This window comes from Sinocyclocheilus rhinocerous, unplaced genomic scaffold, assembly GCF_001515625.1.
Source record: "Sinocyclocheilus rhinocerous isolate Xijiao unplaced genomic scaffold, SAMN03320098_v1.1 scaffold85, whole genome shotgun sequence".
Classification (NCBI taxonomy): domain Eukaryota; kingdom Metazoa; phylum Chordata; class Actinopteri; order Cypriniformes; family Cyprinidae; genus Sinocyclocheilus; species Sinocyclocheilus rhinocerous.
The window spans coordinates 2191000-2205864 of record NW_015649998.1 but is presented as its reverse complement, the minus strand read 5'-3'; the positions used below and the strand labels follow the sequence as shown (position 1 = coordinate 2205864).

General features: G+C 35.0%; 4 protein-coding genes across 5 annotated transcripts in view; all 4 read left to right on the top strand.

Moving 5' to 3' along the window:
• The window catches only part of LOC107711110 (leukemia NUP98 fusion partner 1-like), a 7209-nt gene extending 5666 nt beyond the window's left edge, over positions 1 to 1543 (top strand). For both annotated transcript variants that reach the window (XM_016516050.1, XM_016516049.1), the window contains exons 3-4: positions 1027 to 1125; positions 1359 to 1543. In XM_016516050.1, the coding sequence (XP_016371536.1) occupies positions 1027 to 1125; positions 1359 to 1502 (243 nt within the window). In that variant the 3' untranslated portion in view covers positions 1503 to 1543. The remainder of the gene's footprint in view (positions 1 to 1026; positions 1126 to 1358) is intronic.
• Positions 1544 to 3603: 2060 nt separating this feature from the next.
• On the top strand, positions 3604 to 9116 carry tmem45a (transmembrane protein 45a). The gene is given in 6 exon segments (XM_016516051.1): positions 3604 to 3865; positions 5940 to 6150; positions 6933 to 7145; positions 7561 to 7701; positions 7781 to 7955; positions 8630 to 9116. Coding segments are annotated over 5 exon segments (822 nt in total). The 5' UTR covers positions 3604 to 3865; positions 5940 to 5954; the 3' UTR covers positions 8727 to 9116.
• Positions 9117 to 10377: 1261 nt separating this feature from the next.
• Positions 10378 to 12578, top strand: LOC107711028 (vesicle transport protein SFT2B-like). The gene is made up of 8 exons (XM_016515930.1): positions 10378 to 10590; positions 10744 to 10833; positions 11089 to 11174; positions 11262 to 11343; positions 11771 to 11806; positions 11907 to 11965; positions 12091 to 12120; positions 12347 to 12578. Exons 1-8 carry the CDS (start codon positions 10525 to 10527, stop codon positions 12396 to 12398), a joined length of 501 nt encoding a protein of 166 aa, XP_016371416.1. The 5' UTR covers positions 10378 to 10524; the 3' UTR covers positions 12399 to 12578.
• A 281-nt stretch (positions 12579 to 12859) lies between these two features.
• LOC107711109 (chromodomain-helicase-DNA-binding protein 1-like) overlaps positions 12860 to 14865 on the top strand; it is a 27850-nt gene continuing 25844 nt past the window's right edge. The window contains 4 exon segments of the mRNA XM_016516048.1: positions 12860 to 13086; positions 13533 to 13645; positions 13753 to 13859; positions 14138 to 14252. Of these exon segments, the coding sequence (XP_016371534.1) occupies positions 12993 to 13086; positions 13533 to 13645; positions 13753 to 13859; positions 14138 to 14252 (429 nt within the window). The 5' untranslated portion in view covers positions 12860 to 12992.

The window sequence follows — 14865 nt, the reverse complement described above, 5'->3', positions numbered from 1 at the left end:
CGGTGTGGGTGGAAACATACAGATTAAGGGGCGGTAATATTATAATGAGATCCCTTTTCAACGTCACTAGGGGAGCGAAATCAGACGCTTGCAGAAAAAGGCTTACCAAAACAAAGTTACTGGGTTAATATTTTTCAGATTTTCAAAAGTCAGATTTTCATGATATGTCACCTTTAAATGGAATTGATTTATTAAATAAAATACTCAATACACTACTTTATGCCTACAACATTTTTAATTTCAATAATTATGAGCTGTCGGGTCGGATTTCGCGTGCCTGCATCAATTACTTTAGTGTTTACTTCATGTCCATGAACAGAAAAGATATTTAACATGAACAGATCTAAACGGCGCCTCGTGAGACCTCTTAAGAAATCAGCTTTTCAAAAAACAAATAGGCTAAATCTGGAACTGAGAGTCTACAATCAAAAAGGGAAGGTGACAGAGCATGCGTCAAAAGATCTAGGCTACACCACAACAGCAAATAACACACTTAAATTAATTTTTCTGATAGGCTGTAGGCTACCGTCAGTGGGTCTTCGTGCAGCATGAGAAATCCTCTAAAGATGATCGTTGGTATCCAATGGAATTCCTCAAACCGTGAAACACAATTTACGTTTAATATCTCTTTCGCAAGTGACATGCAATTGTATGTTTTAACTACAGGTGGCGATATAGAGGCCAAAGTTCCATAGTGAAGAATGTTATATAACACCCAGAAATGAATGAATTCTGAAGCATCATGTGACACTGAAGACTGGAGTATGGCTGCTTACAATTAACCTTTGCCATCACAGGAATTAATTAAATTTTAAAATATATTAAAATAGAAAACAGTTTTAAAATTGTAATAATATTTCACAATATTACTTTTTTGAGTTTTTGCAGCCTTGGTGAGCAAAAGAAACTTCTTTTAAAAACATGAAAAATAAAAACTTGTATACTGTATACTTTAATATACTGTATTAGACATGAATGCCATAATATTAACACTTTTGGATTATTTTTTTTCTGGTTTATTTGTAGGGTGATGCAGATAGCATATGTCTTATTTGCCATGAAGAACTACGGAATGGAAGGGGTAGCATCCAAGAACTTCGCTGTGGCCATCATTTTCATAAAGAGGTAAACACTTCCTGCATCATTTCTCTCCTCTGTTGCCTTCTAACAGTATCAAATTGTTAATTGAAGCAGTGGCTTAATGGATATAGCAGTTTACGCATGACACCAAGTGAACAACGCTTTCAAAATCGGTGCTTTTCCCCGCCTGGCATGCATGACGTTTATCTGGTTACTTGCTGCTTTTGTGCCAACTATGACACTGAATCTGCTGTCGTCTCTGATTATGGATTGGGAAGGCAAAATGGCCAGAGCATGGCGCACGTCCACGTAGTGGGAGTTCTGCACCTGCTTGTGAGAGAGGAAAAGAGATACCGTTCTGCCCTGGACAGGAGGAATATCGCTTACCCCGTCGCCAACTCTCTTTACGTAGACAACGTTGATTGTTTTCAGTTTAACATACACTCTAAAAAATAAAGGTTCTTTATTGGCATCAATGGTTCCATGCAGAACTTGTACCATCTGTGGAACCTTTCCATTGCACAAAAGGTTATTTATAGTGGAAAAAGGTTCTTTTGATTATTATAATATTATTATTTTTTTCTCTCTTTACGTAGACAACGTTGATTGTTTTCAGTTTAACATACACTCTAAAAAATAAAGGTTCTTTATTGGCATCAATGGTTCCATGCAGAACTTGTACCATCTGTGGAACCTTTCCATTGCACAAAAGGTTATTTATAGTGAAAAAGGTTCTTTTGATTATTATAATATTATTATTTTTTAAAAGTAATCATTTTTTAAGTGTACTGTATGTATGAATAGTAGTTAAACTAAACAGTAATCACTCAGTATATTATCAAAATACTTGTTAATTGTCAGTTTTACTTTGTGTTTAGCTCCACACACAAAATTAACCTGCTGATCTCTTTTTTGCAGGAAAGTTTTGTCTTTTTCCCCCTTTTGAAATCAGAAAAGCAAAGAACAACAGTAAATACCAGCGTTTTTATTTGTTTCCCCATTCCAAGTCATTTACATTTTATAAATATTGCTGTTTCAAATGTCATGTTTTAGTACTTTTTGTGCTTTTCCTATAGTAAGAATTATAGGAACCATAATATGGTTATTGTAGTCTGTGTATTAGTAAACTGTCAATCAAATTTTGTTTTTTAGAGTTAATGTGCGTGGATCTGATAAACTGTTGTTATTATTCATGTTCCTGTTGTTCATTTTATACAGCTATTTTGGATTAGAAAACCAAACTGTGAATATATGTTTTGGTTTATTTTGGATTTAGAATTATGTATGCTGAAACTGTAAATATGGTAAAATCCTGAATTTGCAGGTCATGTCATGAGTTGCAGTTATGAAGCTACAGTTGTTAAATGCACATGCTGGAAATTAGCTGGTGGCTAATCACACCACTGTATTGGAAATCAATGGTGGGTCACAGTTCTGCCCCTCAAAGGTCAACAGATCTGTTTTTCATGCATGCAGTTGTCATGCAATTGCCATCATGCCTCTGCTATAGATCTTAGTGATATATACATTTGGTTTAGTTGAACATTACTTCCTTTAGCATTTATGTCACGTACACTACCAGCCATTTATTTGTAAATATATTCATAAATATGTTGACAAATTACATTTTTCCAAGAATTTAAGCATAAATATGCAAATCAAAAGTTTTTTAACATCATATAAACTTAAATTCAAACTGATAGTGTGTTTTGCTAAGCCTGCAGTTCTTTAAAAGCAAAATAATGTTGCAATCTGTTTAGCATGTGCAGATGTTTTATATAGTACTGTTATTTTGAAAGTAGGCTGTTGTTTTATTTACCCAACTTTGCTTTTACAAAATTCATTGAATTCATAGGTTTGGTACCAGGATGTTGTTTAGTTCAATGCATTCAGTTTCTGTGTAGCTACTACATAATATGAGTGCCACGTTATAAAGTGTAAAATAAATAATACAGTGAGATGATGTTCTTCTCTTCGTTGTCAGGCCCTCTCGTGACCATGCCTTTGTGCACGTACAAAAACCCTGCCCTCATGTCCCGCCCTACATTTATAAAACATACAACTCTGTAAAAGCTGTTATAATAAAACAGTATGCCATCAAAATATTATACAACAACTGGACCAAAGCATTATGAAAACTTTAGCCTTTGGCGAGCGTAGCCTATCTTCTCTTGCAAAGTAACGTTACCTAAAACTTTAAAGAGAACATGGAAATGAATTGTGATCTGTCTATCTATCTATAATTGATTTAACGAGGTTTTAAAATACATAAAAAGAAAACACACTATATACAAAAACATTTTCAAAATATATTTTATAAGTTTATTCCACTGGACTGAAATTACTGTTGACTGTTAAAATAGCGGACGACCTTCTACTGCTTCTTTTGGAGAAAACGGCACACGTGGAAAAGAGACCAACTGTTGATTGACAGGTAAGCTAACCAATCAAATTCGAAAAAAATGACGTCTGGTTCCATCATGAACCAATCGTTTCATGAAATGGGAGGTTCCAGTGAGAAGACGCACTGAAAAAGATAAAACCCCAAATCTGGTTTCGAAACAGCTGGAAAAGTGGAAGAAGTTGCTAATTTGCAAGCTCCTGATGGAATAAAAAGTCATGATGCTGAAAAGGGACGAATAAGAGTCGTGTGAGAATGTTTGAACGAATTGAGTATATTGCTACTTACAGCATCAGATGACAGTCTCTCGAGAAAAAAACATCGACACTGAGATTTCGTCTCAAAATTTTCAAGAATATACCCAATATTTGGTAAATCTATAAGGTAAGATATCAACTATGTATTCTTAACTCATAATACAGACCACTTACTGTGCCCGAATTAAGTTATTATTTTTCCACTTTTATTTCTTAATAGTGTTAACGTTACCAACAACGGACCTAGGTGGCGAGCTAATGCAATTACTTACGTGTAATTAGCTAGAATATAATTTTTATGTATTCCCTAGAAGACTGTGATTTAAAAAGAAAACATAATTATATCATAGTATCTAAGATGGGTGTTTTAGTCTGTAGACTTCAGAAAGTCTTGAGAAAGCCCAATAAAACGTGAACACAGCAGACCTATCCCCAATAAACATTATATGTGAAGTATAATTATAAAATCGAGACGTTTATATAGTCTTCCGCAGACAACGGTGCGTGTATCGTTTTTCAGGTAAGGTTTTTAAATGATTTTAAAAATTGTAGGATACTTAAGTCATTTTATCATGAAACATGCAGGATTGTTGTTATAGCATATTTTTTTACATCGTTTTTCATGTTTTATTCTTTGTAAAACTGCACTATGGTGCCTCTTATTTGGTTTAGTATTACAAAATGACTGATTGTTTGTATGTATGTACAATTCCAAATAATGTCGTTCTTATGTTGTCATAAATACATGAAAGGATTGGATCGGGCCTCTTCACTGGAGAGACTCTCAAAGCTTAGTGTGTCTCTATGGTAACAGCAGAGCATCCTGAAGAACAGTGTTTAGACCACTGAAAGACTGGTTTGATCAAGGCTGCAGAGATGCTACTCATTGCCATGATATTCAAAGTCATATAGTGAATAATACAATACAGAAATAGTGACACAGTAATGAACATTGTGTCAACATTTGCTCACCCTCGTGTCTATAACTTTCTTTCTTCACTTTCAAACAGGGGGAATTGCTTTGGAACGACGCGAGGGTAAATAATGACATACATTTTTAATTTTAACATTTATGCAACCCTCTATTGAAATAAGCTATTACAAAACAAAACAGCATATGCAAAAATGTCTATGCAATAAGATTCTCAGTTTTGTCTCAAACTCTCATTACCATCACTTAGATTTTTTTTCTCCAATTGATCATTAGGCCTATGTGGTTGCTGTCTCTACTTTATCGCAGCCCTTCAATAGTGTCTTTTCCACATGTTTGAATTTAGCTTACTTTCTAAAAGCGGTTGTAAACAGAAGGAGATGTTTATGTGATAAGCGGTCATGGTCTCAAGGACACACTCTGATTGCACACTGATTATGGCAGTAATGACCACCTTCCTTTGGAATGCCATGGGACCTGGATGACTTCAGGGCCAAGAACTGATCAGTTCGTCGATTAAATATTACAGAAATCATCCTCTATAAGAGGAAAGGAGGAACAGAAGACGCCATTCTTATAATTTCCCTTGTATTGTTTGGGTTACTTTATATTTCACTGATTAAAAGCAAAAAACATATATTAAAGTTAAATGTTAAACTCATTTTCAAACATCTGTCAAGAGCAAACAACTTTACTCTTCCTGTGTCTGGTGAATGTTTAAGACAGGAGACTGCTTTCAGTATGTAGGTTTATATTTCCAAGATTAATAGAGTAGACTTTCTGATTTAACATGGTTTGGGGATTTTTTTCCAGCTATCCTCACCTTGCTGTTTAAAAATAGAACTGAGAGGTGCACGCCTGGACCCCTCATTAGGCCGCATGGACTAGGTTGCAGCACCTTCCTCTGCATTTTGATTTGTATCTCTGACATTTCCTTAACCCCTGCTGTCTATAGTGTGTGGCATTATTTGTTCAGGATGGCAATAAATATGCTGGATTTGATTGTCTAGCACTGTTAGTCTCCACACTGGAGTAACAATCCAGTGCCAGAAAATGTAAAAATGGGAATCTTGTATTGATATGCCACTCCTAAGGGGAAAAGTGTTGCTTATAAATACAGAGTCTCCAATATCGTCTTTAAGTGTGTCCAGTAAACACTGTCTTTTGCTTTGCCACATTTTGAGATATAATGAAGCATGATATAATGAGATATTTTTGTTTTGCAGTTTATTATATTATTATTAAATACAATTGTTATTCTGATTTCCAGGACATTTAGGGAAACATGGGAAGTTTTAAAGGCCATGCATTGCCTGGAAGTTTCTTCCTGATCACCGGCCTGTGGTGGGCCGCAAAGCAGACATTTTTGTATGCCACCCGCAGGAATAAAAGTGCTGGTGCGGGCAGACTTGCATCTCGAGCTACACAACGGCACATAGAAATCATAGAAGGAGCTGTCATTTTATCATTTTCTATTATTGGTGAGTTGCCGCTATGCCTTTATTAATAGAATAAGAAGCATCATCATACATATGGACAAATAAAGCTTTCTGATGTGTCTTTGAAACACCCAAGGTTCAGCAAAGAAACAACTATGATTTTGAGAGCCATTTTTGCTGTATAGATTTATTAAGTTGATTGTATGGTTAAAAAAATGGTATTAAATTATAGGTTGTGTAATTTTCTGTGTGTTGTTTGTCCTTTGGTAATAGTGGTCTAGATGAGTGGTTCTCAACTTTGAGAAGGTCCAACATTGTCCGTAACAATATGGCTCCATGACTTTTTCAGTTGTTTGCAGTTTACTAGAAAGGGATTAAGACTTTTTTTTAAAATACTTTATTCACAATTTCTACCCAGTAAAATATTTTAGAGCTTGGCATACCCAGAAAATGTATATTCATAAAAAGTATAAATCTGCCCATGGAGTTATACATTATACATTAATAAACTTTTCCAGGTTTAGATATCACACGTTTGGAATTGAGCTTCTTCGCATATCTAGGTTTTTCAAGCAGTGGGAACCCTGGTTATTCAAAGAAAAAATAAATTTGTTGAGCGGATGAATTAAAACAGAAATGTCTTGATTTTTAGCTTATTCTTAAAGCTTGTTTTGTTTTTACTGCTTTAATATTTTGATGCTTATTTTAAATCATTTTAAGTTGAGTTTTTAGGCCTCCTATAATGAGCCATTTATTAGAGTAATGAAAGGAAGTTTATTTATTATATTTTTAATTCAACTAGTTTTCTTCTGCCCTTCATACAGGTATGTTAGCAGAGCAGCTTTTAGCAGGTGGGCCCAAGTTTCAGCTGTATGATTCTTCCACTCAAAACTGGGAGCAGCTGATGAACTGGCAGCACACCACCATGTACCTGTTCTTTGCCATCGCAGGGGCCATATCTCTCACTGTCCACAGCACAGACATTGCCCCGCTGGCCTTAGATCGGATGCTGCTGGGTCTTGCTTTCTTTAATGAGGGTAGGATCTTGTTTTTCCCCCAGACTGTTTCTAAAATGGTCCAAAAATGCTATGTATGTGTACTATGTATGTACTGTACATGCCTGATGAAGGTGATGGACCGAAATGTTGTTAGTTAATACATATTTTGATTCATTTGCAAGTGTGGATAGTGTGCGAAATTTTTTTGTTTTGTTTTGAAGTTGGACCTTTTTTGGTCGTTTTTCCCACACACCTATTAAATACTTACATGTGTGCAAGGGTGATTGTTGACCAAAAATACTATGTGAACGAGTATTTTATAAATGTGTTTTTTGATGTTGGAGAATGTGTGAACTGTTACCCAAACCACTCTTTGTTACTCTTGAAATTACGTTTTTCTATTTTGTGATAATTCAACAAAAAATAAAATTCAGCACATGTCTGCCTCCTGCAGGATTTCTGTTTCTTTACCATCTCCATGGTAGAGATATGCTTGATGTCCATGTGCACACCCTTCTCCTCTATGCCATCTTTGGACAAGCTTTCATCTGCCTTCTGGAGGTTTTCCACAGAGGGAATCTACTAACAAGTGTGTGTGTGTGTGTGTGTGTGTGTGTGTGTGTCTGTGTGTGTCACAAGTGCATACATAAATGTGCAAGTCATTTAGACCCAAGACTGTTTAACTCTCATTCTTGTATTTTTCTAGATTGGCTTTGTGCTGTACCCACCCAGTCAAGTGAAATGGGATCAGACAGACCATGACAACTTGGTCTTTGTCACATTATGCTACTGCTGGCATCTAGCGTTTGCATTGCTCACTGTAGCTGTAGTTTACTGGTCTGTTCTCTGGTGAGCATGACATAATCTATTCATTCTAACATGAAATACAAAAATTACAGTTCAGGCATAAAGGAGCATAAACTACATTACCATTCAAATGTTTGAGAAATTCAGTAAGGACACATAAAATTAAATGTAGCAGAAAAAAAAACATTTATAATGTCACAAAAGATTTCCATTTCAAATGAATGCTGTTCTTTTGGCCTTCTCTTCATGAAAGAAACTAGGAAAAATTATCATGTGTATCCTCAAAATATTAAGGAGCACAACTGTTTTCAATTGATAAAAAATGGAATATTTAAATAATTGATAATAATAAGAAATCTTTCTTGAGAACCAAATCAGCCTGTTAGAATGAACCATGTGACCCTGGAGACTGGAGGAATAGCTGTTGAAAATTCAACTTTGTAATCAAAAGGAGAAATTCAATTTTTAAATATATTTAAATAAAAAACAGTTATTTTAAATTGTAATAATATTTCACAATATTACTGCTTTTATTGTGTTATTGTGCTTAAATAAATGCAGCCTTGGTGAGCATAAGAGGTTTAAATGTTTAAAAATCTTACTGACCCAAATATTTGAACAATAGTGTACATATCATATGAAATAATACTTTTACTGAAGTTTCCTTTCTGATTCATTGAGTTCCTTCTTATTTTCCTTCATTGTTCTCCCTCCAGTGCTGTGCGTTCCAGACTAAGGAGGATGCCACCCATAGAAATGGGGCTTTTGAAACCAAGGGAGAAAGAAGTAGAGTCTGAAGATGAGATTTTATGAGTATTTATCATCCTTACACGTTCATGCCAGCATCCAAATACACTTGGACCTGATTCCAAAGAAAAGTATAGAGACAGAGAGCGAGAGATAGATATGAACAGAGAGGCATTGTCACTAAATATTAGCTCTGTCTTAATTTCCTGAAGAGCAGATGGGAGATGACAAACAGTGACAGTCTTGCTTCCCAAGATCTGTTTCATCATACTATAACAAGGGATTGTAAGTAAATCAAAATAGCCATAGTGTTATATCTCTCACTCATTTTCCCAGTATGATAGTTACAACTCTCTGTCCATGCGGTCTGCTATCTTGTGTGGTCATTCCTTTTTTATTTCACTAATCCCTATTTCTCTGATGCACCTCAGGACCAACCTACTCTAATAAATTAATTAAAACGATTATTTTCTTTACAAGTTTGCATCAAGTCAATCAATTATGATGTACTGATTATTTTTGAGTCTTTATGTACACTTTTTGTTGTAATTTCATTGTTTGGCTTTGAAGCAATACTGTGTAAATTTGAGATTTTATTTGTGTGCCTTGTCAGTATTTTATATGTTGTCAACTAAGGACAGAGAATATAATATTTTTATCATGCTTTTAGTGGTACTATATGATCTACGTGCGAAAATTGTTCTATTTGAATGCCTTTGAGATTTGCAGGTTTGTAGGACACTTTTTAGTCATCAAATGAATTATGCTTTTGTATTTTCTTGACAGCCATAATTCCTCAGCTAGTCTGCTGTGTTCGTTTGTGCCATAGTATTCTTTGCCTTGGCCCTTGACTGAAAAAAAGGCCATTGTATGTGGAATCTTGAAATTGTAATGTCTTATTCCATGCATTTATTGATAGATTTAATTTAATTTGACTTGATAATGAGTACATTTTTTAAAGAACTTCTAAAAACTTTTTCCCAATAAAATATTTTATTACTGCATAACAGTGTGCAATAACTGTGTATTAATATTAAATTATTTTTATTTGCCATGTGTTGGTATTTTTTCGCATATGTGACCCTGGACCACAAAACCAGTCATAAGTTGCATGGGGATATTTGTAGCAATAGCCAACAATACATTGTATGGGTCAAAATTATCGATCTTTCTTTTATGCCAAAAATCATTAGGATATTAAGTAAAGATCATGTTCCATGAAGATATTTTGTAAATTTCCTAACATAAATATATCAAAACTTCATTTTTGATTAGTAATATGCATTGCTAAGAACTTCATTTGGTCAACTTTAAAGGCGATTTTCTCAATATTTAGATCTTTTGCACCCTCCGATTCCAGATATGCAAATAGTTGTATCTCAGCCAAATATTGTCCTATCCTAACACACCATACATCAATGGAAAGCTTATTCATTCAACTTTCAGTCATGTCAATTTAAAAAAATTGACCCTTATGACTGGTTTTGTGGTCACACATATTTCTCTCAATGAACAATAATAAATAAAAACATTAAAAATGTTGTGTTTTGTTTTGTTGAAAATAATGCTTTATTATATATAAATATAAACATATGACCCAACTAAAAGAGAAAAGAAAAGAAATAAGGTATCTTAAAAACAACATGATTCATTCCCTGTACCAAGCTACTTTTAAGTGCACCTCACAAGTACCAGTAGGTGGCGTGCGTAAGCACCAGGTGATAATCATGTTCAATGAAGGGAGCCAAAAAGTAAAGGTAACACGAGTGATGACAAGCGAGTGCCAGCTGGACGATGAAACAACACATTCTCAGGGATTTAGAGTGAACCGATTCAATTAATACAGAGAACTGGATGTGCAGCAATGGACAAACTCAGAGCGGTTCTGAGTGGTCGTGATGGAAACAATGACAACAGAAATGTACTACAGGTAAATTACTGTCTTTTGTACTCCTAATTAAGAACGTTTAAACACAAATTTAAACAACAATATGTCGCTGATTTTGCACGTATTGGCATAACGACTTTATTTTGGGAGGAAAAAGGCGCATGTAAATCACAGTCGTCTATTCACTGTATTTAGGCGGCGAATGAGGCGTCCACGCTGGGATGGGGAACGCGTGTGAAAGGTTTCCTCATCTGTATGGTCATCGGAGTAGTGTGCACTATCCTGGTCAGTGACTTGAAATAATTTTATTTTAGTTATCAGTGGACTTTTACACACAGGTAACTTCCTGACTGTTGTGAAGGGATAGGCGATGAGTTGGAGGAATAGAAGCAGAGCTGTGTCACCGGTTTGACCTGCTCTCAGGAATGAGATTGATGCACACTGCAAAAGGCATTTCAAGTATCTTGATTGAGAAGTGTATTATTCTTTGTTACTGTTAACCACGTTCTATTATATTAAAAGCCATCCTTTTTTTCTCAGGGAGTATGTTGCCTGTTTATTCCTAAAATAGGGGTGATTATCTTCATTGTGTTTTACACATTTGGCAACATATGCTCATTAGTAAGGTAAGTCATAAAGCTTGCAACGAAAATGCTCTTACTATTTATTATTCCTTTTGATGACTACACTGTTTAATTTGAAACTACCCCTAGCACCATGTTTCTGATGGGGCCATTGAAACAGCTGAAACGGATGTGTGACAAGACCAGAGCCTTTGCTACGGTTGTTATGCTAGTAAGTTATTCCTTTCCACGCCCCACACTAATTTTCTCATAAAACCAACAATGAGGATCTGCCTGAAATAGTTCATAATAATGACACCTATAATGTTAATAATGTTCATAACCCAATCAATTTCTTATTATTAAAAGGAAGTACCACCATGCATTCTGTATCTTCATTAAATGTTTCATTTGGATATACTCATTTTGGAAGTAAAATTCATGTTGTATTTAAATAAATAACTTTTACATTTTTCCTAGAATTAGTGTCATTCCAAAAATGCATTGGATGCAACAGCCAGTGGGAAAATTATTTTAGTTCATGTGCATCCTTTGACAATCTGCCAGTTACAGCGAATACAGATTCTGATTATAGATACAGTATTTGGACCAACTTTGCAATGGATACAGAGTTTGACATTTTATTTTGTGATCTACAGACATGTCTGGTTCTCACACTCTGTGCAGCATTTTGGGTGAGTTCTAGTCAATCCTTAATGTGTATTTCAAACTAAGTCTGAATCAGATGGTACAATATCATTGGATGCTTTTTTAACACCGATCTCTGTACCACAGTGGAAGATTTTTGCACTCACTTTGCTGTTTGTCATTCTGCAAGTCCTTGCATTTGCGTGGTAAGTTTCCATGGATGCTGTGTAGTAAATATATTTTAAGCATATTATTTAAATGAGTATCTCAGCACCCAGTTTAATATTGTACTGAAACACATTTTATCAATTGATTTTTTTCTTCTCTGTAGGTATAGCTTGTCATACATTCCTTTTGCAAGGTTAGTTATATTTTGTGATTTCAAAATATTGAATTGCTCAGCATTAGATATTAACATATTGATGAATGTTTGGTTTTTGTTGTATTCAATTATAAATGAAACATTTTGCAATAGTTTATTCTGGTAAATGACAGCAGTAATCAAGAACAGGCTTGTTCGGACCTGTCTGCTTTAAAATGTAGATTATTTTATAAGGCCTTTATACTCTCTTCTTTGCCTTAACCAGAGATGCCATCCTCAAGTTTTTCTCCATGCTGTTTACCATGTGTGTGAAATGAAGAGCTGAGGTTTTGCCTTTCATCGCCCCAGGAACTTTCTGCTCAAGTATTTGGTGATTTCAGGATCCACAAATGATCATTGACAGAATGGCACAATGGGACATTGCTGTAATGGCTAGTTGAACATTTTGTTAAATCTGAACATAAAGAATAAGGCTGCCTTCTACTGAATGTGTTTTTTTTTAAAAACATGTTGTAAAACAGAAAAGGATATTAAACAGACCTACTTTAAAATTGATATTTATAAAATCAAATTTTAACATTTTTCCTACCTTTGTCTCAATATTGTATGATAAAAACCCTGTAAATAAAGACTAGTTTTATCAGCTCACTCTTTTGTGTAAATATCTAAAAATTGTTTTGTAATTGACACTGTGTGTGTGTGTGTGAAATGCATTAATGGCGCCTTTAAAGTACGTGTCTGCATCGCCGACTAGTCATTGGACGACCTCTGTCCTGGGACCCGCCCACTCACTTGCAGGAAGTAGTCATGCCGAAGTTCACGTCAAACTCTGGCGCGGGCAAGCTATTAACTTAAATACTCGACTGAATAAAGTGTCTAAAGGTAGAGGTAAACATAATTAAACCACAAAAATGTCAAAATTTCTTCGAGCAATCAAAAGCAACATACCAGAAAAGGACAAATCGGAATTAACGGAGAGCGACCTGAAAAAATGGGGATTAGAAGGTGTGTGAATTGAGAGCTTCTTGTGACATGTTTAAAGCAAATACAGCAAAGTATTTGTATGTCATTTAAGATTTTTTTAGCATGAAAATGTTTCACAAATGATGTGTAATATAATTAAATTATTATTATTTTAATGGACTGCGTTCATAGATTAAATAAAGTGGCTTTGTCGCAACCTAATGAGCACTATTAAAACTGAATACTTGTATATCTGAAATGAAGCTTTTCATTACGTAAGTTTAGAGATTAGTCTTTTAAGTTAACTTTTAGAGCGAAATGGCATCTATTTCATGGTACAACATTTTTGGACAAGCTTGGCTTTTCATGTGGAACATTCATTTGTGAAACCAGTGAAAAAAATGTTTTTAAAGCCCACTTTATGGATTGAAATACTCTAAAAGTTTTCTTAGGAACAACACTGCAATCCTTTATCTCCTTCCTTACAGCAATTCATCTGAGGTCTTATCAGGTGGATGGAGTGGGGTGGCTGTCACAGTGTATGAAGAACCAGCAGGGCTGCATCCTTGGTGATGAGATGGGTCTGGGCAAGACCTGCCAGGTTAGTAATGGGATGGGTTTATCTTGCTTATAATGCTTGCTTTTAAGTCAGAGATTTATTCCAAGATGTCAGATATCAGATAAGTGAGATGTCATCCTCTGCTGTAGACCATTTCTTTGCTGGCATATGCTCGGGGATGCCTTAAGATGAACGGACCGTTCCTTGTGCTTTGTCCCTTATCTGTTTTGGAGAACTGGAGACAGGAGTTAGAGCGGTAAGAGTAATGCTGGTATACGATTAGACTTGTGTGGTCAGTTTAGAATACATATTAAAGATATGTTGATTTATTACTGATACAGGACTGTGAAACTGTTTGTCACTTTATGAATGTATGAATATTCCAGCATGAACTGATTTTAAATAAAGACAACGTGTTGTCTCTGTCACTAGGTGGAGACAGTAGCATATAAACGCTGGATTAGTATCTACCTTGAATCCAAATTAACATGAAAGATTAGTTAAGGTTCTCTTATTTTTTATTTTTTTATTCAGCTTCTGTCCCATTCTGTCTGTGATCTGTTACACTGGGGATAAAGAAAAAAGGGCAGAGCTCCAGAAAGAGCTCAGGAATGACCAATGCTTCCATGTTCTTCTCACCACCTATGAGGTTAGTGTACCTGTTTTCAGTGAATAGATCTGTGATAACCAGTGTTGGGGGTAACGCATTACAAGTAACGCAAGTTACATAATCAGATTACTTTTTTCCAAGTAACTAGTAAAGTAACGCATTACTTTTTAATTTAGAAGGAAATATCTGAGTTACTTTTTCAAATAAGTAACGCTAGTTACTTTGTTTCCCATGTCTTGACTGACAGCTCTCGTGTTGCCATGTTGAGAGAAATCGCGAGTAAGTGCAGAGGCGTTGTGTGCGCTGTGATGTTACTGTAGTTCTAGACTAAATATGAACATGTATTTACTCATATTACCTGAAAAAAAAAACAGATTCAGTGATCCTCAAAATGAATAAAAACAGTCAAATGCAAACTCAGAATATTATATAAACCTGCAATAATTAAATATGTTAAAGGGGTCCTATTATGCTTTTTCACTTTTTAAATTTTAGTCAGTGTGTAGTGTGTATGTTTGGGCATAAAAAAGATCTAGAAAGTTACAAATCTCAAAGTCCACTCCAAAGGGAGATATTTCGTTTTTTAAAAATCCCTTTTCAAGAACTACAACGAACGGCTCGTTTGGACTACAGCGTTTGTTTTCCGGGCTTT

Excerpts from the sequence above, each read along its gene's own strand:
- LOC107711028 (XM_016515930.1), top strand. The coding sequence starts at position 10,525 with ATGGACAAACTCAGAGCGGTTCTGAGTGGTCGTGATGGAAACAATGAC. Across the intron at positions 11,175-11,261 it reads AACATATGCTCATTAGTAAG|CACCATGTTTCTGATGGGGC; the intron begins GTAAGTCATAAA and ends AACTACCCCTAG. Across the intron at positions 12,121-12,346 it reads TCATACATTCCTTTTGCAAG|AGATGCCATCCTCAAGTTTT; the intron begins GTTAGTTATATT and ends TGCCTTAACCAG.